At 43.9% G+C, this 22,644-nt stretch overlaps 2 protein-coding genes across 2 annotated transcripts in view; both read left to right on the top strand.

Moving 5' to 3' along the window:
• Positions 1 to 3,381: 3,381 nt before the first annotated feature.
• Positions 3,382 to 9,527, top strand: lratb.2 (lecithin retinol acyltransferase b, tandem duplicate 2; the record flags this gene model as incomplete). Its single annotated transcript, XM_079257536.1, has 5 exons — positions 3,382 to 3,605; positions 3,688 to 3,793; positions 6,082 to 6,156; positions 6,291 to 6,443; positions 9,372 to 9,527. The coding sequence occupies 5 exons, from the start codon at positions 3,382 to 3,384 to the stop codon at positions 9,525 to 9,527; spliced, it is 714 nt and encodes a 237-aa protein (XP_079113662.1).
• A 1,387-nt stretch (positions 9,528 to 10,914) lies between these two features.
• rbm46 (RNA binding motif protein 46) overlaps positions 10,915 to 22,644 on the top strand; it is a gene marked incomplete at both ends in the record, with an annotated part of 34,363 nt that continues 22,633 nt past the window's right edge. Inside the window, 6 exons of the mRNA XM_079257871.1 lie at positions 10,915 to 10,933; positions 13,031 to 13,213; positions 15,540 to 15,720; positions 15,800 to 15,956; positions 18,781 to 18,910; positions 22,379 to 22,476. Of these exons, the coding sequence (XP_079113997.1) occupies positions 10,915 to 10,933; positions 13,031 to 13,213; positions 15,540 to 15,720; positions 15,800 to 15,956; positions 18,781 to 18,910; positions 22,379 to 22,476 (768 nt within the window). The remainder of the gene's footprint in view (positions 10,934 to 13,030; positions 13,214 to 15,539; positions 15,721 to 15,799; positions 15,957 to 18,780; positions 18,911 to 22,378; positions 22,477 to 22,644) is intronic.

Genomic DNA, 22,644 nt, shown 5'->3' with positions numbered 1-22,644 from the left:
AGTCTGTTTCTGTGACAGAAATCAGATATCTAGATGCAACGAGATGAATGTAATAATCTGATTTTCCACATCTTCATCGACTTCTGAAAAGTGGTAAAATTCCTGTCCACATTTTCCAGTTCATTATAGGGTTTATTCTACAGTTCATACTGTTTTCTGATATTTTCAAAACATCCAGACTTGTTAAAAACAACTTCAGCTAAAGTTTTAGCATTAGCTGCTAATTAAGAAGCTAACAAGATGCGAAATATTCTGCCTGTAAATGTCTTACTTTGTTAATGCTCCGACTTCCTGCTGCTGCACACCTTCATGTTTTTCTATTGTGTTCCCAAAAAAAGCATCACTTCCAACTTTTTAACACAGAAGTTGAAAAATAACAGAAGTGGCACCATTTTTTTTCCACATATGCAGATGTAAATATGTGGAAATGGGAGTGCATGAACAAAGACATGTGAGTATTAGGTATAAATGTTGGTGTATTAGTCAGATTTTCATAATCTGATTATTTTATCTACATGACCACTTGAATTATCCGATAAATCCAGAAATCAAGCAAATCAGACGTTTAAGGCTGACGATCAAGCTTAAGTTCCTCCATAATACTCAGATGTCTTCTTGTAAATATATTCGCAAATCTGATGTTTTTTATTCTTTTACATCTGTGTGTGTATGAAATAAGCAGACGCTCCATCATGGTCTTGGTTTTCTCATGTAAATGATGGGCAGCAGCAGCGTGAAGCCCAGTTAGCAGCTTATTAGCTCTCACATTCAATCAGCTAATGCTAGCATCATTAGCTAGCATCGGGGTTATTAGACGGTAACGGGAATTTGGAGTCTTATGTTACTACTTATGTACGTACTCTGAAGGAAATCTGCCAACCGACTGTCTGCAGTGAATGTAAACCCATCAGATCTGATCATTAAAATGATCTCATTACTCGTAATGATCAGAATTTCATTGTCATGGAAACAGGCTCCAACTTCGGACACAAAACTCGACGTGTTTACTTTCCAACAAGCATATCTTTCAGCTCTGTAACCAGATGAAGCTCTTCTGTAAATATCTGTACATATCCTTAACGAACTGATTGTTTTCTAGCAGTCACACTTGGGTACAGAATCTGCTTTTTTACAGCTTTGTAACACTTTATATTATGTTTTTATGTAAATAAAGAACTTGGAGGTTAAACGGTCGTCTTCTTTTACTCATTACAAAGTATCAGGCTGTTTTTGTTGTTTCATCTTTATTTTTGATTGCCTGGCGTTAATAATAAATAAACAAGAATACTTGAGGAAAATTAGAACATTATTCTAAATGGTAGCAAAAATTGTAAATGTTTGTGAATTAAATTATGGTAATTTTTCCATTTTTTCTAATAAAAAGTATAATTTGTTTATAAATTATTTTTACACGCAACGAGATCTAAAATTTCTCATGAGGAACTTCCAGTCTTTCTCATGGTTTTATTCCTTGGAGTTTTCTGGTAATCCTTATACTTTGTCGCCCCCTGCTTGTGATTTCTGGAGCTACAACCGGTTTAAGAAGTCCAGACCTCATCCTGACTGAAATGTCTGATGGGACCTGAAGACAGCTGTGCCTGAACCGACACAGTGTGATATGTCAGGTTTTTGTCCATTTTAGTTTGTATTTACATCATTTTAAGACCTGGTGAAACAAATTAAATCATACCAAATGTTATTTTTGTTGCACTTTTCATACCAACGACCAGTACAACATGCTTATCACGATAACAGCAAGAATCCCATGTCATATTAAAGTCACTCCATAATCTCTGTCAGCAGCTTTGACTTTAATGATTCTGATTATGTCCTGTTATTGACTGAAGCTTAAAAACTACTTGTAGTCATGATTTTGTGTTCTGAGCCCTGATTGGCTCGCAGATCCAGCAGGTGTTGGAGGTCCTGCAGGTGTTGGAGATCCTGCAGGTGTTGGAGATCCTGCAGGTGTTGGAGGTCCTGCAGGTGTTGGAGGTCCTGCAGGTGTTGGAGATCCTGCAGGTGTTGGAGATCCTGCAGGTGTTGGAGGTCCTGCAGGTGTTGGAGGTCCTGCAGGTGTTGGACCCTCTGAGTGCAGCCTCTAACAGCACCGCGCCGAACGTTAAGCAGCTTTTTGTGTGAGTTGTGTAATCAGAGCTGGAGGTTGCGGAGTCCATTGCAGCCTTGTTCTCGCTGGACATTAACATGTGATTCAGGTGATTTGGACACGTGTAAGCAGCTCTGAACGCAGCTTATGAACCCCAACATGAGGTGTTTTCAGACAGAAAGGATGGATGTGATTCAGGTGAGTCGGGTGTTTTTGTTCAGGTATTCAGAGCTGCTGTGTGACGTTACAACACTCTGCTGGACCCAAAATCTCTGTTCTGCAAACAAAAACCACCTTTTGTTGTTTTCTGTTTCTTTTTGGGGTCATTGACACCTGATAGTCCACCAGACTGGGACTGGGACTCAGTTGTTCTTCTGGTTCGAGTTTGCTTTCACACTGCACTGGTCAAACGGAACCTTTTCAGTAACATGTATTCCACTTGTTTTGTGCTACGTTTCCTGCCTTGGTTCGCATCAGGCAATCTGAGTCTTACATTTCCGGACAAACCATCAGTTTGCTTGTTTAATCTGTGCCATGGTTCATTTGCACATTCACACCACCCTAAATGAACCAAACTTTCTGAGGAAATGAACCAGTCACAGGAGACTTTATGACCATTTTAGGACACGTTGACACTGGGGCTTTTTGGACCCTGGTTCACTTCCACAGATGACCCAGTTCATTTGGAGCGGTGTGAACGTATGTTGCGACCAAAGTGAACTGGAAATCAAGGTTCATTTTGCGGTTTTCTAACAGTGTGAAAGAAAACGGATTAGTGAATGTTTTCAATCATGATCAAATATTTTCTTCTTTCTTCTTGTTGAGTTGTTATTTCAGAGACTATCGCCCTCTAGCGAGCAGTTGTTGGAACTGCATGATGTTGTTCAGATGGTTTTGTTTCTTTCAGTAAAGTTTAGCATGAAAAAAACAAAGATGCAGAACATTTAGAAATTAGATTCCCAAACGCCCATTTGCGCGGCTATGCAGATGGATGGAAAACTGAAAAGTTTTAAGTTATTTTGGACCCATTTTTGCCTCGCCTGGCCACTCTGTCCAGGACTTGGTTGACACACAGTGTAGATGTTTAATATGTGTGTTGTTATGTACTGCTGTAAATACTGTTGCTGCTGCTGTAGTTTTCAGTCCAGCACTGCTTCGTTTGGGGGTTAATGATCAGCAGCAGATGGAAAATGTTAGAAAGCAGTGAAAGTTTAATCTCCTCTCTGCTCCTCCCCCAAGCAGAATAAAACCTCTGCTGCCCTGCAACTCCTCGCACCATGTTTCGTCTGCAGCTGCTCGCTCTGCTTTTCGTCTCCACGGCAACGCCTGTGCCGCCTGACGAGGAGAAGAAGAAGAAGAAGACAGAAGAGGAAGATGATGGGGAAATGAAAAGGAAGGAGGGGACGGAGTGTAAGTATGACCTGATGTACAGGAGGGGAGACCTGCTGGAAGTTTCCCGGACTCTGTTCACACACTTTGGGATTTACCTGGGAGGAGGCAGGTAGGTCCGACAGCGTCCAGTTTCTTCTTCTTCTTCCCTTTCCTTTCCCTCTCTGTCATGTTCTTCCCTTCCTCGCCTGCAGAGTCGCTCACTTCATCCCAGACATCATGCCCGTCGTCTCCAGTGACCAGGTCCGAATCAAGCAGATGGTCACCAACAGCAGACTCATCCTGGGAGTAATCGCCAAGGTAACAGAGCAGAAACACACCAGGTGGACAAAACAGATGCCAGAGACTCTCATTTGTACCTGATCCTTCCCAGAATGTTTCCCAATATGAGCAGCAGTCAGAGAGCTCTCAGTTTGGGAATTATAGCTTTTTATTAATATTTACTCCTGATGCATCAGTTGTGTGACGACTTTTCGGCTAAAAAACATCTATTTTACTCCCCGTCAATGCCCAGTGACCCTAACAGGGATTATCTGTGACCAAGAATTCAACCTGAATTACCTTGAAGCAGTAAATGTGAGACAGTATTATCATTAATACAAATAAAACTATGAATATCTTTAAAATAAATAAGTAATCGGACGATGTGTAAAATGTAAATGCAATGATCAGTCTGTATTTTCATCCAGGTAGAAGATAAACATGTCAGATGAGGAAAATTAAAGATCTGATTGTTGATCTGATGCAGATTTTATCAGACGACTGATGAAAATCTCCACCTTGCCCACTTCCACTCAGGAAATTCCCTCCAGTCACAGTTCCCCTCAGTTAGCATGCTAGCAGCTAGCAGCTCCATGGTTTAAAGCCAACATTTAGCTGATTCTCCGGCTGCTTTTCCTTCAGGAGATCAAATCAGCAGCAGTTCGATGTGAGAAAAGTGACTTTTAAATGCTAAATACAGCAGAGACTTTTAGCTGTTTTATTAATTCTTCACGGCGAACCACTGAGGACTTGTCATCGGTTGGTTTCAGGTGGTATTTAACACGTCGGACCCTTCATGTGAACGCACATTGGGAGAAAATAAGAAGAACTTCTGGAAACTGCTGAACTTTACACACATTACAGAACTATTGCAGAATTCTCCCTTATTGACGGCTAATCCAGCAGCCATCTTGCTTCCTGTCTCTTCTCTGAGAGCTCTTCAGGCAGTAAAAGTCGGTTTCATCCTCACTCTTGTTCTGTCGCTTTTCTTTTGTTTCCTCTCTTTGTTTGTAAATTTGTAACTTTGTGTATTTTTTATCAGTCATGGTGCACGATCAGAAAAAGCCAAAGTGTTTCTGAGTGATTTTCAGTGTGACGCGGCATCCCACATGAAAACATCGCGGTTTTTCAGCCTCGGCTCCAGACGTTTACACCTCATAAGTCAGCATGTTAAACGAGTAGAAAATGCAGAGTTTAAAGGTTGGAAAGTTACATAAAGTGTTTTTAACACAACAGAAATATCACATGTAAATTTAAACTCCCAGTGGTTTGACAAGATGGAGGCAGAAATGTAATCCATCCATTTTCTCCACGCCAAACGCCAAAAAATAACAAACAAAATAGATCCTATGCTTTGGTTTTGAACTTACCGATGCAAAATAAATGTGAAAATATAAAAGACAGGTTCTTACCTCCTTGTCTAACAAAAACAAGAGAAAACTCAAACCAAATAGGCTCACAGCTTTTAACAAATGTCCCCGAAACAGTTCACAAACTTCACAGACTATGTCTCGCTCTGCCAGCCTGACGCGACCCAACGCCACGCCACGCCACGCCACGCCACGCCACGCCACGCCACGCCACGCAATGCAACGCAACGCGATGCAACGTGACGCAACGCAACACAATGCAACGCAACGCAATGCAACGCAACGCGATGCAACGTGACGTAACGTGACGCAACGCAACGTGACGCAACGTGACGCAACGCAACGTGATGCAACGTGACGCAACGTGACGCAACGCAACACAATGCAACGCAACGCAACGCAACGCAATGCAACGCGATGCAACGTGACGCAACGTGACGCAACGTGACGCAACGCAACACAATGCAATGCAACGCAACGCAATGCAACGTGACGCAACGTGACGCAACGTGACGCAACGCAACGTGACGCAACGTGACGCAACGCAACGCAATGCAACGCAACACGATGCAACGTGACGCAACGTGACGCAACGCAACACAATGCAACACAATGCAACGCAACGCAATGCAAAGCGAAGGATGGTACGCCGCTTCGCCCCTCCGAACCCTCCAACCAGACACGCTGTTCTCCTTCCTTTTAAAAAGCAGCGAGCCAACCCCGACCCGTCTCCTCAGGCGGTCCAATGCTGGTGTCGGGCGGCGCATCGGTCCTTGCTGGCACACACCGGAAAAAACACAAATAACACCACAAGAGAACATAGACACAATACGACTGCAGTCGTAACACGTCCATTTAAGGGTCAGAAAAGCGATCCTGACTAAATTTTCTGTCCTCTTGCCAAATCCTGCACCAGAACAAATGGTCTAATGGTTTAAAGTATGGTTTGTGTTGCAGTGTGGCAGCGTGAGGGTGGACTCAGTGGAGGACTTCGCCTACGGAGCCGAGATCCTGGTCAACCCCATGGACAAGGTGACCAACCAGGCGTTGGCTATCAGCTCTAGTCATGACCTTCGTCATCATCTGAGCCGTGTGTGAGAGGGTCTGGATGGGCTCCAGGTGTTCATTAACAGACTTCGGTGGATGTTTCCGCCGGTTCTCTGCAGATGTGCAGCCGCTTGGCGCTGCAGGGGGAGGAAGTGGCCCAGAGGGCGGAGAAGCTGCTGGGAGAAGTGGCCTACAGCCTGCTGTGGTACAACTGCGAACACTTCGTTATGTACTGCCGATACGGCACCGTCATGAGCTTTCAGACCTTCCAGGTGGGAAAACTGTGCTTAAAGTCAGAATATCTCCTTTATATGCTCAAAGACAGCATCCACTCCCCCTCTTCCTGAAGCCTGATGGTTTAATTTACAGGAATAAGAGGCAGATTCCTTCTGCAAAATCCGGGACAAGCAGTCGGATAGAAGATGCTTAAAGCATCCGTAAAGATGATGAAAGCACTGTTTAATTACCATTTCATCTACATATTCCTTCCCTTTTCAGTTTCAGCCTTAAAATCATTTAGAAACAGAAGAAAGTCTCTGGTGGAGGCTCTGATACGAAGACCTTTCTGGTCCCGGCAGCAGCCTGACCTTCAGCTGCAGGATAAAGCCGATCACCGATCAGACCTGAATGTCCCTCTAATTGGGTTAAGCCTCCTGTTGCAGCAACACTGAGAGCGCCATTGTTCCCGCTCAAAGCCGTCGGCTTGTGAAAGAAAAGGGGAAACAAAGTGCTGCTGTTTGGCTGCAGGGAGCGGAAGAGGAGGAGGAGGAGGAGAGGACATGAAACGATGAAGATGCAGAAAGTTTGGCTCGCAGGGAGCAGAGATGATGAGATGATTAGGTTCATTCCTGCAGACGGATGGAAAACCTGTCACGGACACATGAAACGAGCTAAGAGGAGGAATCTGACAGTAATTAATCAGATCATTAATCTGAACGCCGTCATCAAGGTGATGGTCATGTGACCCTCCAGCTGGTCTACGGAGGTTTTCCAGCGTTTCTATCAAGCGGCAACCTCTGGTGGTTAAAAGTGAAGCGTATGCAGAAGTGCATAAAACTGCAGTTCCCCCTTCATCCACTAGGGGCTGCAAAACAGAGCAAATCCCCATAGACTCCCATGTTAAAAAGACCAACTTCACAGCAGGAATAAACATGTTTACAGCAGAAATAAACATGTTTACAGCAGGAATAAACATGTTTACAGCAGGAATAAACATGTTTACAGCAGAAATAAACACGTTTACAGCAGAAATAAACATGTTTGCAGCCTGGTTCAAAAATCCATTTTAGGTTTAATAGGTCAGGTTTACCTTCATGACAACTGTGGGTGGAGTGAATTTTTTTCTAACTTGCCTGTTTAATAGTGATTTAATCTCGAAGTTTGGCATATTTAGGGGCGTGTCCTTTTGATTGACAGGTACCCGATCTCCTGCTTCAAGTCAGAAGAACGTAGAACAACTGCGGTTTTTAGCCGGTTAACAACGTGACTTAGCTTTAGCCCGCTTACCTCCGTTAGCTGGTTAGCTCCTGTTATCTCCGGTTTAGCTCGGTTAGCTCTTAGCTACAGAAAGCTCGGAGTTCGCTCGATGTCAATCATCCACCATGACACTCACAGCCCCCCTCTCAGCTCCACCTCTTTGCCCATATTTGTATTTTCCTGATGCGGCGACACGCATGACGCTGCCAAGATGGCGATGGTAGGAACCGCCCACCGAGCTTCAATTCAGCTCTTCAGAAACCTACGGGTGACGTCACGGAGGCTCCGTACATCTCTTTATATACAGTCTATGGTTTCTATCCTTCCAGGAGGTTTGCAATCCAGACACAACATGTAGTGTTTATTCAGAGACTCTAGATGGTAAATCCACCATTATTTATCACATCTTCATCACCATCACTACCATGTTGCTAAGAGACCTCTATTTTCACCTGGACATGATGAAGAAGACACTTCCTGTCAGACTTTCCACCAATCAGAGAGCTTAAACTGACGGTAACGTCCAATCAGGAGCAGCCAAAGATCAACAAGTGATGAGAAAAGCAGGAAAATAATGATCCGCAATGGCTGGAATAAAGCCAAGAAGATGTTTGGGATGCAGCTGAGGTGGAGGTGCTGCAGTGAGGACAGCAGGAAGATAGTAGCAGGAAGACGTGTGGAAACATGGAAACAGTGTGTGTGTGTGTGTGTGAGTGTGTGTGTGTTTGTGTTTGTGTGTGTTTCAGACTTGGTCGCTGCTGATCTATGTGTGTTATTTCTACAAATGTCTGGTTGCTCTTTATGCTGCTTTATCTGTTCATACGTTCATTTTACATCATTTTAGCCTGAAAACATCATGTCGCCATGGAAACGTGTCCCCTGCAGGCTGACTGGAGTTAAATAGTTCAGCTTCCAGATGCGGTTTTAATCAATAAATACAGCAGACAAGCAGACCAAAGAGGCTGCAGAGTTAGTCAGGTTGTGTCTGTGTGAAGGACAACAAACACGACGGCGCCATCTGGTGGTTGTTTGTAGGCAGGAGGTGAAACTGGACTCTCATTTTTATGTCATTTCTTCCTCCAAAGTGTTATAACTCCTCCAAGTGGAATAACATTTGTGTTCAGATAGGATGAAAAATGTCTGCATGTTAGCAAAATATCCAACCAGCCAATCACATGTCAGCAAATCAATTTCGTCATGCAGAAGTGATGAAAACGAGTAAAGATCAAACTGAGCATCAGAATGAGGAAACAGGAGAGAAAATGGCAATAAATGAACCACTGACTGCCACAAGGGGATAAAAGGTACATAAAAAAATATAAAATCACTGTAATGGTGAATTAAACAACCACAAAAGCAGAAAAATGACCACAAACTGATGTTAAACGGACAGAAAGAGACACAAAACTGCAACAAATGGAAGCAAAATGAGAACAAAGTTCATCAGAAAAGACTTTTGTTGCTAGAAATGCCTGTAAAATCATAAAAAATGCTTATAAAATCTGTAAAATGATCACACGGAGGCAAAAAAAAAACAGTTTAGAACAACAAATGAAACATCTGGGAAACCAGATGTCTGTTGGAAAATGAGAAAAAACAGACTGAAAAAAAACCCTAAATAATCTGGACGTGAAAAAGACAAGAAATAAAGAATGAAACACAAAGAAACGGATTGATTTAAAGCTGACTGGAAATGATCGATCCTCCTCCTGTCTTCTCATCAGTTCTGTAAGACGGTCCGGAAGCTGCTGCTGAGTCGGCGCGTTGCCAAGGTGACGGCGATGCTGGCGATGTGCTGGCTGGTGTACCTGCGAACGGCGAGCGCCTGGTCCGTCCTGCTGGCCGTCCTGCTGCCATTCCTCATCTGGATGGCGTCCTGACCGCAGTCCTCCTCCAAACCATTTCACTGATTCATCAACAGAAAACTCACAATAAAGGACGTGAAATAAACATTTATTTATTTACTTTGTGCTGTTGTTTCATTTGTTTTGGTTTCATTTAACCTAAAGCTTAAAGTACATGGTGATTTACACGTTTTCTAGTTTTAATGTCCTGATTTGGTGATTTTATGATGTTCCTACGTTGCTGAAAGTGAAAATAATAACGGGATATAATTATTTACAAACTTAACGACCAATATTTCATTTACAGAAGATAAATAACATATCAGATGTTGAAACGGAGATTTTTTTAGATAACTTTATGGAAAATCTGAGCTGATTGTGAACCAACACGTCTGTAAGAAGCCATGCAGCTGGGATGGATGCAGGATGTGGTTCAGTGTTGTCTTGCTGAAATCTGCAAAGTCTTCCCTGGAAGAGACGTCGTCTGGATGGGAGCAGATGTTTCAGCTTCCCAGATGTGGAAGCTGCCCGTCGGACACACGTGGACTCGGCGTCCACGCTTTCCAGAAAGGATTTTTTATGAACTTTGGTCCAGAAAAGACGACTGGGTCGACGTGTTTGTTAACGCAAGACCACCTGAAGGCCACATGCACACAGGTTTGATCCTGGATTCTCTGAATCTTTGGTTATTTATTATGATTATGATTGATTATTATGATTATTTATTTGGTTATTTATTATAATCTGGTTATTTATTATGCAGTGTGGATGCACTGTATTGAGATGGTGCAGGTTTTCTAAGTGATCCTGCCGGAACACACCTAACTCAGATTCAGACAAGCTCTGCACATGTCGGCTAACTACACATTGATTTGAATCAGGTGTGTTGCAGAAGGGACACTGGTCCTCTAGGACTTCTTTTTCTTATTATTTTAAATGTTTTACATTTTGCAACCTAACTAATTTAATATTGGAGTTTTTGTTCCTGAATTTCTGTGTTTATTTAACCTAGTTGTAGTCAGTTTTTAGTATTTAATTTAATTTAATTTAATTTAATTTAATTTAATCGTGCATTGTTACTGCCTTCGTGCCTTGAAGAATGTCGCTGATTGGCTGAAGCCGCTCGCCTTCACGTCACTCATAAACTGTGTTGATTTAACCCTTTTTTTTTTTTTTTTAATCAGTTGTTAGTGTTAATTTAATTTAATTTAATTTCATTTAATCGCGCATTGTTCCCGCCTTCCGTGTCTTGAAGAATGTCGCTGATTGGCTGACGCAACTCGCCTTCACGTCACTCCACGTTACGTCCTTGTCAAACCGTTTCTAAGCAACGCTTCGTCTCTGTCCGACGTGATCGACGTCGCCTCCGAGCTGGTTGAAGTTTTGGCTCCGCTAACAGGAAAATATTCAACAGTGCGAAGAAATGCCGCAGTGTAGAAGCGGTAAGGTTTATTATTTATTAAAGCGGTTCGTCTCGACGTGTAATCGCGTACTCTGATAAACGGTTTGTAATAAATCTTTCTTGGGAGCTAAAGAAGCTACATTTGACCGCAGTTAGCATGGATGCTAACTAGATGCTAACCAACTTTACCGCGACTGCTTTAAAAGTTAAAACTTTACAAAAACCTCACAAAACGCAACATTTAACAACTCTGACTGCAAACACCTTATAAAATAGACAAACATTAATTACTAGTTATGATATCGTTGCTAAATATTGTTGTGCCGGCTCCCAGAATAAAACAATTGCATAAAATTGCCATAAAATAGCAATTTTAACGTAATTAAAATGATTTGATCATTTTAGTTTGATCAACAAACACATTATTGTGAGAAATTAAAGGTGCAAAGACAAGACTATATATCTTTAAGTATGTTATTTAAGTTTTAAATAATGTAATATATAAATAAACAAAGTTTTGACGGATTAAAGTGAGGAATATGATCATAAATAATGCAGATATGTATATATATATATATATATATATATATATATATATATATATATATATATATATATATATGTGTACATATATAACAATATGTACAGATAATAATCCACCTCTAAAGCCAGAAAAATCACAAATATTTAATATGAACGAATATGTCCCGGTGAAACTCCACCTGCAGTTAAATAAACCTAAAGAAGAACTCTTGTTTAATACAGTTAGAGCTACATTAGACTTGTTTTTGTCATGTGACTGATCTTTACTCCTCATCCTCTGGGTCATGTGACTGATATTTACTCCTCATCCTCTGGGTCATGTGACTGATATTTACTCCTCTCATCCTCTGGGTCATGTGACTGATATTTACTCCTCATCCTCTGGGTCATGTGACTGATATTTCCTCCTCATCCTCTGGGTCATGTGACTGATATTTACTCCTCATCCTCTGGGTCATGTGACTGATATTTACTCCTCTCATCCTCTGGGTCATGTGACTGATATTTACTCCTCATCCTCTGGGTCATGTGACTGATATTTCCTCCTCATCCTCTGGGTCATGTGACTGATATTTCCTCCTCATCCTCTGGGTCATGTGACTGGTATTTCCTCCTCATCCTCTGGGTCATGTGACTGGTATTTCCTCCTCATCCTCTGGGTCATGTGACTGGTATTTCCTCCTCATCCTCTGGGTCATGTGACTGGTATTTCCTCCTCATCCTCTGGGTCATGTGACTGATATTTCCTCCTCATCCTCTGGGTCATGTGACTGGTATTTCCTCCTCATCCTCTGGGTCATGTGACTGATATTTCCTCCTCATCCTCTGGGTCATGTGACTGATATTTCCTCCTCATCCTCTGGGTCATGTGACTGGTATTTCCTCCTCATCCTCTGGGTCATGTGACTGATATTTCCTCCTCATCCTCTGGGTCATGTGACTGATATTTCCTCCTCATCCTCTGGGTCATGTGACTGATATTTCCTCCTCATCCTCTGGGTCATGTGACTGATATTTCCTCCTCATCCTCTGGGTCATGTGACTGATATTTCCTCCTCATCCTCTGGGTCATGTGACTGATATTTCCTCCTCACCCTCTGGGTCATGTGACTGATATTTCCTCCTCACCCTCTGGGTCATGTGACTGATATTTCCTCCTCACCCTCTGGGTCATGTGACTGATATTTCCTCCTCACCCTCTGGGTCATGTGACTGATATTTCCTCCTCACCCTCTGGGTCATGTGATTGATATTTCCTCCTCACCCTCTGGGTCATGTGACTGATATTTCCTCCTCATCCTCTGGGTCACGTGACTGATATTTCCTCCTCATCCTCTGGGTCACGTGACTGATATTTCCTCCTCATCCTCTGGGTCACGTGACTGATATTTCCTCCTCATCCTCTGGGTCATGTGACTGATATTTCCTCCTCATCCTCTGGGTCATGTGACTGATATTTCCTCCTCATCCTCTGGGTCATGTGACTGATATTTCCTCCTCATCCTCTGGGTCATGTGACCGATATTTACTCATCCTCTGGGTCATGTGACCTGGACGTTACTAACGACAGGTAACCGTGTTGTGTGTTGGACAGACGGAGACCGAGCCTCTGACGATGAGATGGACGAAGACTCCGGGGAGGCGGGCTTGCCGGCAGTCAGAGATACCTTCGAGGCGTCGTGTACGAAGGAGTTGGCTTTGCTCGCTCTGATGAAGAAGACGGGCTACGACATGGTCCAGGAGAACGGACAGAGGAAGTACGGCGGACCCCCGCCAGGTGTGTGACACGGGAAGGCCGTGTCCTTCTGTCCGTCTGAGATCAGCTGATCTCGTCTACTAAACGTCTCTGAATGCAGCGGTCGTCTCCTGCAGTGTTGTTTCTGTTTCCAGGGCTGCTGCTAGACATCAGTACAACTGAGTGGGGCTGAACACACGCACACACACACACACACACACACACACACACACACTCTGATAGGGCTGCTACGTTTATTTAGACTTGAAATTGATTATTTATGACAATTATCATTTTATCTTTGACAACATGAATATAGTTAACATTAAACTGCGGCTTTTAAACAATGTCTTTAGGATTCCTCAGATTTTAGAAAACAAACAACATAAAGCTTCGTCTTGACAAAGTGCAAATACTGATGTAAACTGAACAGATAAATATAAGTATTAAACAACACTGCGCGTCATGGTGTTCTAGACTCCACGTCATACATTATAACCTTTTAATGCACGGATCCGCTTTTACTATCAAGGTCCCACACAGTAAATATTTTATAACAAATCTTTTTTTAACATTTGCTAAATATACTATACAAAACTAAATATACTTAAATATACTAAGATACTTAACTATAAATATAGTAAATATACTTATACGAACTATTTTAAGTGTGCCTGGATGTACGTTTTATACCAAACAACCGCTGTCAGGCTGCAGCGCGTTTCTCTCATTCACCTGTTAAAAGCCGGCTGATCTGAACCAGCTGGTTAACGCGTTGCTATGGTAACGCCCCGTAACGGAGGGATATTACAGTGTTTAACTGGCCAAACTATGTATAGGAAAATAATGCAGCAAGTTCTCACTGACAATGGTATAAACTATGTTTAGGTGAACTTCCACAACCTACTGCAGTTATTCTACATTGACCTGCAGCCGGAGCCGACTGAGACTGGCCGCCTGGGAGTGCTTTAGGACGGGAGAGGCTCCCGCTGCTCCTTCCCGCCGGTACCCATCAGCTGCCTCCAGAGTCCCACAGGCCAAGAAGGCCCGATAGGACTCCTTCTTCAGCTTGACGGCATCCCTCACTGCTGGTGTCCACCAACGAGTCCTGGGATTACCGCCACGACAGGCACCAACGACCTTACAGCCACAGCTCCGGCTGGCCGCCTCAACAATAGAGGCATGGAACACAGCCCATTCGGACTCAATGTCCACCGCCTCACTCGGGACATGTTCGAAGCTCTGCTGAAGGTGGGAGTTGAAGCTCACTCTGACAGGGGACTCAGCCAGACGTTCCCAGCAGACCCTCACAACACGTTTGGGCCTTCCAGATCTGACCGGCTTCCTCCCCCACCATCTGAGCCAACTCACCACCAGGTGGTGATCAGTTGACAGCTCCTCCCCCCTCTTCACCCGAGTGTCCAAGGCATGTGGCCGCAGGTTTGACGATACGACTACAAAGTCGATCATCGAACCGCGGCCCAGGGAATCCTGATGCCAGGTGTACATATGGACACTCTTATGTTGGAACATGGTGTTCGTTATGGACAATCCATGACGAGCACAGAAGTCCAATAACAAAACACCATTTGGGTTCAGAGGAGGGGGACCATGCCTCCCAATCACTCCCCTCCAGGTCTCACTGTCATTGCTCACGTGAGCATTGAAGTCCCCCAGCAGAACAATGGAGTCCCCAGAAATCAAAAATCAAAAAATCGAATATTGGGATTTCACAATTTTAAAATAGATGTTTAGTTAAAAAATCGATTTAAAAAAAACATTTTATATATATATATATATATATATATATATATATATATATATATATATATATGATATAATTCATTACAAAACTTTTGTCATTTTTATTAAATCTTTTTACTTGTCTTCTTGAGCATTATAGCAGCAGAATGATGGTCTAGCTACTGTGCTGTTTTTTTCCTCATTGAAGATAAGAAAAATGATGAACAAAATAAAGTTTTATACTTTTCTTTTTTGCTTTTAATCTACAAAAATGAGCAATTTCGAAGAATTGTGAAAATCGCAATTTAAATGGAATCGGCTCTCTAAAAATCGGAATTGAATCGGGACAAAAGGGTATCGTCTGTTTATCTGGTTCAGCAGGAAACGTTTAGGACAGGAGGGTCCATAGTTGGTCCCCGAAGGACGCTGTCCAGCCGGTTTGTGACGTATCCCTGCTCCCACGCACCTGGCTTACAGGAAATGAAGTGGACTGATGTGAGTCAGGTCTGTTGGAGCAGAGATACATGGAGAACCTTCAGGGTTCTGGCCAGAGCTGGACCTGATTTAGGACCTGCAGCTACTGGGATGGTCCCAGTCTGAAGGGCTTTCTGGTTCTGTCTGGCAGACTGGGAGGGTCCGGCGCCGCCGCGGGACTGCGAGGTGTTCGTGGGGAAGATTCCCAGAGACATGTACGAGGACGAGCTGGTGCCTCTGTTCGAGACGGCCGGCAAAATCTACGAGTTCAGGCTGATGATGGAGTTCAGCGGAGACAACCGCGGCTACGCCTTCGTCATGTACACGGACAGGTAACCTCCTCCTCCTCCTCCTCCTCCTTCTCCTCCATGTGAACCCAGGAGAAACGACGGCTGGTGTTTGTCGTTGCAGGGAAGCGGCTCAGAGAGCCATCCAGATGCTGGACAACTACGAGGTCCGACCCGGGAAATTCATCGGCGTGTGCGTGAGCCTGAACAACCGCCGCCTCTTCATCGGCTCCATCCCCAAAGACAAGCAGAAGGAGGACATCCTGGAGGAGATGCAGAAGGTGGGACGGAGACCTTCACCTCATTATTCACTGACGGACAGCAGAGATTCAGCCGGTCGTTACATTCACGCCAACGACAAGAAACGTGTTGGTTTCCGGCGTTGCTTCAGCGACGTGTGAGGAGGATTTCTCTTCCTGGGTTGTAAATCTGCTTCATCAGCTGTCAGACAGACGTCGTTTCATTGGGCTCTGAGCTGAGGACGACAATCATTTTCTCTTCCTTCAGTCTTTCTCACTTTGATTGATTGAAAATGTTTATTTAATATGAAAAAGAGTAAATGAACGTCTTTTTTTCCACACATAGTTTTATATCTTACATGGAGTCTTGTCCATTTATCATCCGTTTGAGTCTCCTGGAGTCTGATTTTCCGTGTCAGAGTTCCTCGTCGTGTGTTTTTCCTTGCTGGGCCTTCAGTCGCCCCCAGTTTGCTTTTCTTTGTCTTGTGAGTGAATCTGAACCAGATTGTTCCTGTTTAGGCTGATTCTCTCCTGCAGCGTTCCTTACTATGTAACTCTGCTGTTACGAAGTACGTCGCTGTAATCTTACAGGCAAGCACTCTCCTGTTGCCTAGTTCTCACTTTTCTTTCACCTATTTGGTTTTATGTTTCTCTTTTAGCTCAAATTTGATGAATTTATGCTAATTGTTTGATAAAAGTGTGCATATACATAATACATAATCATATTGTAATAATAAAAAACACTTTTAGAGAAAAGTTCTTCAAACAAGAGAAAGTAAACAAGCGGTTCTTCTGAATTCAGGTATTTGTAGCGTAAAGGTGGCGTTGGGCAACCTCGGGGGGGTTCAGGTGTTAGCGCCTCATCCAGTAACTGGATGGTTGGTGGTTACACACTTAATTTAGACCCTGTTTGCACCACAATGCTGAAGCAGTGAAACAGAAACGTTGTGTTTTAGAGGTTGTCAGTCTTCCCAGTCTCAGCTGTCCTGTTACCTCCAACGTAGAGCGGTAGAAGAGGTCCGTTGTGGACGCCGGTGCCCAACGTGTAATATGGAGCCCTACCTTTTCCAGTAGACATGATTTACCCTTTGGCTTTGCACCGCGACAGTTCCAGTCGGATTTACCCCCTCTATCATGCACAGAGGCTGTTTATAGGTAGCGTTATGTGAGCCTTTTAGCCGTTAGCCATTAGCTGTTAGCCGTTAGCTTGCTTGTCTTCGCTGTTTTGTTTTAATAACAAAGTTGTTTAATTTTGTCTGCTTCGGCATTGGCTCTAACGCGGCACACTTTTCCCTCTAGCGCTTTAATCATCTCATATTGATCTTGATGGAAGGCGTTGTGCTGCTAGTTAACTTAGCATTAGCACCTATCCAAGCTATTTAGCTTTAGTGCTAAGTGTGTCGGTCACACACACAGAGCTCTAAAAGGTAAAATAACTTGGATAACACTGCAGTTTCCCTTTAAATACTTTAGTTTCAGTGATTTGTAGGTGTTTAAAGGCTACTGTGTGTTGGGTTTTAGGTAAAAAATTCATAAAATTAGCATAAAAAGTGATAAAATCAAAGCAACGAGTGAGCGGAAGCAGGAAGTGTGTGTAAGGAAGCAGGAACATGAAACAGACTGATGAAGAAGCTGGTTTCGATCAGAACACAGCAGCTATTAGAAAGGTTTAAAGTCCTAAACACATTTATACATTTTCAGAGTGACTTTTCCAGCTCAGGAGTCAATTCTTAAGCTCAAATCACTTATTCCTGCTACCACTAGCTGCTATCTAGCTAGCTGACTATCTGTTATCTGGCTAACTGACTAGCAAGCTAGCTGCCTATCTGGCTTGCTGACTATCTGGTTAGTTGGGTAGATGCAATTTGATTATCCGGCTCATTCACTTGCTGCTATCTGGATAGCTGACTAGGTAGCTAGCTGCCTATGTGGCTTGCTGTGGCTAGCTGACTATCTGCTATCGGCTAGCTGACTATCGGCTAACTGACTATCTGCTATCAGCTAGCTGACTATCTGCTATCGGCTAGCTGACTATCTGCTGTCGGCTAGCTGACTATCTGTTATTGGCTAGCTGACTATCTGTTATTGGCTAACTGACTATCTGCTATCGGCTAGCTGACTATCTGCTGTTGGCTAGCTGACTATCTGTTATTGGCTAGCTGACTATCTGTTATTGGCTAGCTGACTATCTGTTATTGGCTAACTGACTATCTGCTATCGGCTAGCTGACTCGCTGCTCTCTGGCTAGTTACCTTCTGGCTTTTTGACTAGCTGATAAGTAGCGGTTAGCATGCAGCGCTTGTGTTGCGTTTAGCAGGATGTGGAGCCCGCGTGAAGCCTGGCGTGTGCACAACGTCACTTCTGGTCCCATTTGTTGAGATCGTTGTCATTCTGCTGAAAAATTACCGGAAGGAAAAGGTTTCCATGGAAACGTGTAAACAGAAGCTTTGTGTCAATACTTTGTTTTGTATTTGTATGTTACTGAGAGATGTAACGTGTGTTTGGCTGCAAGGTGTTCCTGCAGCCCAGACCATCATCCCTCCACCTCCGTGTGGGCAGACAGGCTGAGCTGTCTGAGGTGATACACTGTGTGTCTGTGTGTGTGTGTGTGTGTGTGTGTGTGTGTGTGTGTGTGTGTGTGTGTGTGTGTGTGTGTGTGTTTTCATTCTGACGTGTCCAGGATGAAGGCCGACGTCCAGATGTCTTGCCGTTTGTTCAGAAACAACGCTACCAGACGCTGACCGGCCATGTTGGTTGTATTGATTAGTCCTGGGCTGTGTTTCTGTTATGAACCTGCATGTCTGCACGGTATGACCACGCATACTGACATGTTTTTCCTCTGTGTGTGTGTGTGTGTGTGTGTCAGGTGACAGATGGAGTGGTGGATGTGATCTTGTGTCCGAACTTCTCAGATAAGGGCAGAAACCGAGGCTTCGCCTTCGTGGAGTACGAGTCCCACAAAGCAGCTGCCATGGCCCGGAGGAAGCTGTTACCCGGTAACCAACCCCTTTATTTGTGTGTCTTTATGGTGTTTTATGTCTCTTTGTTGTGGTTTTGTGTGTCTTTATGGTGTTTTATGTCTCTTTGTTGTGGTTTTGTGTGTCTTTATGGTGTTTTACGTCTCTTTGTTGTAGTTTTGTGTCTTTGTGGTTTTTTATGTCTCTTTGTTGTGGTTTTTTTTGTGTTTTATGGTGTTTGTGTCTTTGTTGTGGTTAACCTGTACCTAAATACAACTATAAATGTGTGGTTTTGAAACAAAGATCTGCTTTTAGTGGAAAATAAATTGTCACTTTTTAACATTCAAGGCGTTTATTTCTTTTAAAACACGCCTGAAGCATCATCAAACACATCTGCTCTGGCTTGACTGGTGTGGTATCGGTTGTAGTATCGGTAAAAGTACGAGTACACACGCTTGGTATCGAGCTGATACTGATATCGGTATCGGTGGATAACCTACTCATGATGCTTCTGAAAACCACAGAACCAGGTGAAAAGTCCGACATCGACACTCCTGTTAGCGAACGCAGCCGTAGCTCTCCTAGCTGACCACAGATCAGCGCTGCTCTCTCCAGACGTTCCTGAAGAAACGGCGAGCAGGACGGAGTCAAACAACACAACACGCTGTTTTCTTCTTTATTCATTTCTAAATACGGCACACAGATTGCTGTGCTGTATGCTGGTCAGGACAGGGTGAAGAAAAAACCCAAAACAACCAGCTGTTTTCACCAGAAGAAGAAAACGGCGACACTGTGGCCCAGCGGGCTCAGACGCTCGGTTCGCTGCTCTGCAGCCTCCGTTTTTCAGACTAGATGAAGATGAACTGCACTCCTCACTTTGTCCCGCTGGTGTGTGTGTGTGTGTGTGTGTGTGTGTGTGTGTGTGTGTGTGTGTGTCCAGCAGAGGGCGGCAGAGCCCTTCCATCTGAGGCTGTTCAGGTCTCCCCCAGCTGCAGATGGACGTCTTTAGGAAGTGTTTCAGCAGCTGATCAGTGCAGAATGTGAGTCTGCTTCATAAAAGCATCGATAAGGAGTTTATATCAGATTGATTAACCTCCCTACGCCTGTCTGACTGACAGATCTGCCACCAGATCCACCTGATCATCATCATCCTCATCCCTCAGACTGATTAAATCCTCTCTGCTTCCCATCTGACTGCAATAAAAACTCATATTTTCCCTTTTCTGACTGCTAAACATCTCACTATGTCTGTAATCTGTAAGGAAGCCGTGTGTTTGCTGTTTTCCATGTCCGCTGACTGCAGCGTCGCACGTTTAAACAGACAGGAAGCTCAAAAAGCAGGAATCTGGAAATGTCCTGGGAAAGTTTTTAAGGATCCAGCTGCCACTTTAACCCGGTTTTTACCCGTCAGCAGGAGGTACTGTGTCCGCTGAGCAGCGATGAAGCAGAGCCGTCAAATAGCTTCACATATAAAATGTTTTCTGTTAAACTCGAGATTCCTGGGTGGAAATTTCCATATCTGCTTGTCGCCCAGCAGCACAAAGCACCTGAAATCCTTTAATCCTTTAAAATGCTTTAAGCACTGTGAGGAACTGGGAGCATCACGTCATAAAACCAGCAACTGCGCAACAACCAATCATTCATTCATTCATTCATTCATTCATTCATTCATTCATTCATTCATTCTCCTAACTGCTTTTTCCAGCTGGAGCCTATCCCAGAAGTCTCTGGGCGGAAGGCGGGGTACACCCTGGACAGCTCGCCAGTCCATCGCAGAATAACAACCAATCCATCTTTATTTATACAGCACTTTTCACACACACAAGTAAAAACAAGAGAGGAAAAACCTGCAACCAGGACATGGTTGTAGACTGGAAAAGTCCAAACATAGGAAAAATATACATACATAAAACTAGACTGAAGTTGTAGTATTAAACTAAAATAATAAAACTATACTGACTTTATTTACAAGGCACTTTCAAACGAGCACATCTGAAACAAAGTGCTGATTATAAATAAGATAAATGTAGAATTTAAAACTAAACTACATAAAAACATGAGACACAACAGAAAGCAACACAATAAAAACAAATAAATAAAAAACTTTGTCTTGCTGTGGCTGAAAGCTAAAGAATAAAAATGGGTTTTATGATGAGTTAATAAATGGGCAGTAAAGAGGCCGATCTGGTGTGTAAAGGCAGATTATTCCGCAGTTGTTTCCTCCAAGCGTCTTCCCGGACCGTAGGCCGGTTGGGGTGAGGAAGCTCTCAGACGCCGTTTAGACACCGGAAACCGACATAGAGTTTAAAATCCAGTCTAAAACACTCAGTCAGCCAGTGGAGGGAAGCCAGGAGACCAGTAACGACTCCTCTGCGACTGGTCCCAGTAAACGTCTTGATGTGGCGTCGACCGACTCGTGAAGTTTAGAGCAGAAATATAACCGAGATGAAAGCGTGCATCACGGTTCAAAATGCTGCCCGGAGAGAAGAGATTTACCCTCAGTCAGCCGCTTTAAACAATAAAACCTCACAACTTGCAGCCTATGTTGGTTTAATGGGAGTTTCCACCCGGCACCAGTTCAGACCTGGCCTTGTCCAGTGCCGAAACAAACCAGTAGCTTTGCCCCAGTTCATATCGCCGTGTTTGAGTCTGTTTTAAAAACAAAGGACAGCGTGTGGAAGTTTTCTGAGGATATCACAGCAACCTGGAAGTTTAAACACAGCGAGTTTTAAAGTTTAAAGTAGAGAATCAGAATAAAACCCTGACTGTCTGGTCTTCAGGAGGGATGTCTGTAAATGTCGACCGAAGTGCTCTCAGCTTATCTTTAGCTTCTTCAGGCCCTTCCACACCCAGACGTCTTCAGGGGAGATCTCAGAGAAGAGACAGGACGAAGACAACGTTGTCTCACTGAGAAACATTTGGTGTCTCTAATAAACTGTTCTGTTAAACTTTCACCCATCAATCATTTGATTTATTCAGTTCAACTCTTTTTATAAAGCGTCAAATCACGGCAACGCCATCTCAAGAAGCTTTACAGACATCTAACAGAGTCGGAGGATGAACCGACAGAACCGACAGCTCGGCACGGAGACGTTTGTTCCCGTTTCTTTCGTTTCATGAAAAGCAGCAAAGATCAGGGTGACGGACAGAAAACTGGATCTGAGACGTCCGAAACAAAGAGGAATGGATCCAGGACAAACCCAAACCTGGATCTCAGAGATACACCTGGAACTTCAGCTGATCCATCTGCCGTTGGCCGGAAACCGTCTCCATAGAAACGAGGCTGTCAAGAAGCCAGAAAAGGCTCAGCTCTGCCATATGACACAAGAACTGGACGAAAGACCAGTGGAGACCAGTGGAAACCAGTGGAGACCAGTGGAGACCAGTGGAGACCAGTGGAAACCAGTGGAGACCAGTGGAGACCAGTGGAAACCAGTGGAGACCAGTGGAAACCAGTGGAGACCAGTGTATTGTCTTTGTGCTGACACACTTCCTCTCTCTGCTCAGGAACCTTCCAGCTGTGGGGTCAGCCCATCCAGGTGAGCTGGGCCAAGCCGGAGAAGGACGTGGACGAGGAGGTCATGCGGCGCGTCAAAGTCCTCTACGTACGTACTTGTGTGTGTTCATGATTCTCATGATGTGTTCAGGTGCGTTTGGAAACTTAGGCTCTGATCTGGAGGCAGAGGTCGAAGTTTTACACTGAAATATTTATCAGTCTCCATCAGATCAGCAGCAGGGAGGAGCTGCTCCTCCTCCAGTTGGGCGGGGAGGTC

This window comes from Telmatherina bonti (assembly GCF_933228915.1).
Source record: "Telmatherina bonti genome assembly, chromosome: 18".
Taxonomy (NCBI): Eukaryota; Metazoa; Chordata; class Actinopteri; order Atheriniformes; family Telmatherinidae; genus Telmatherina; species Telmatherina bonti.
The sequence above is the reverse complement of the archived record's forward strand: the minus strand, read 5'-3'. Positions and strand labels throughout refer to the sequence as shown.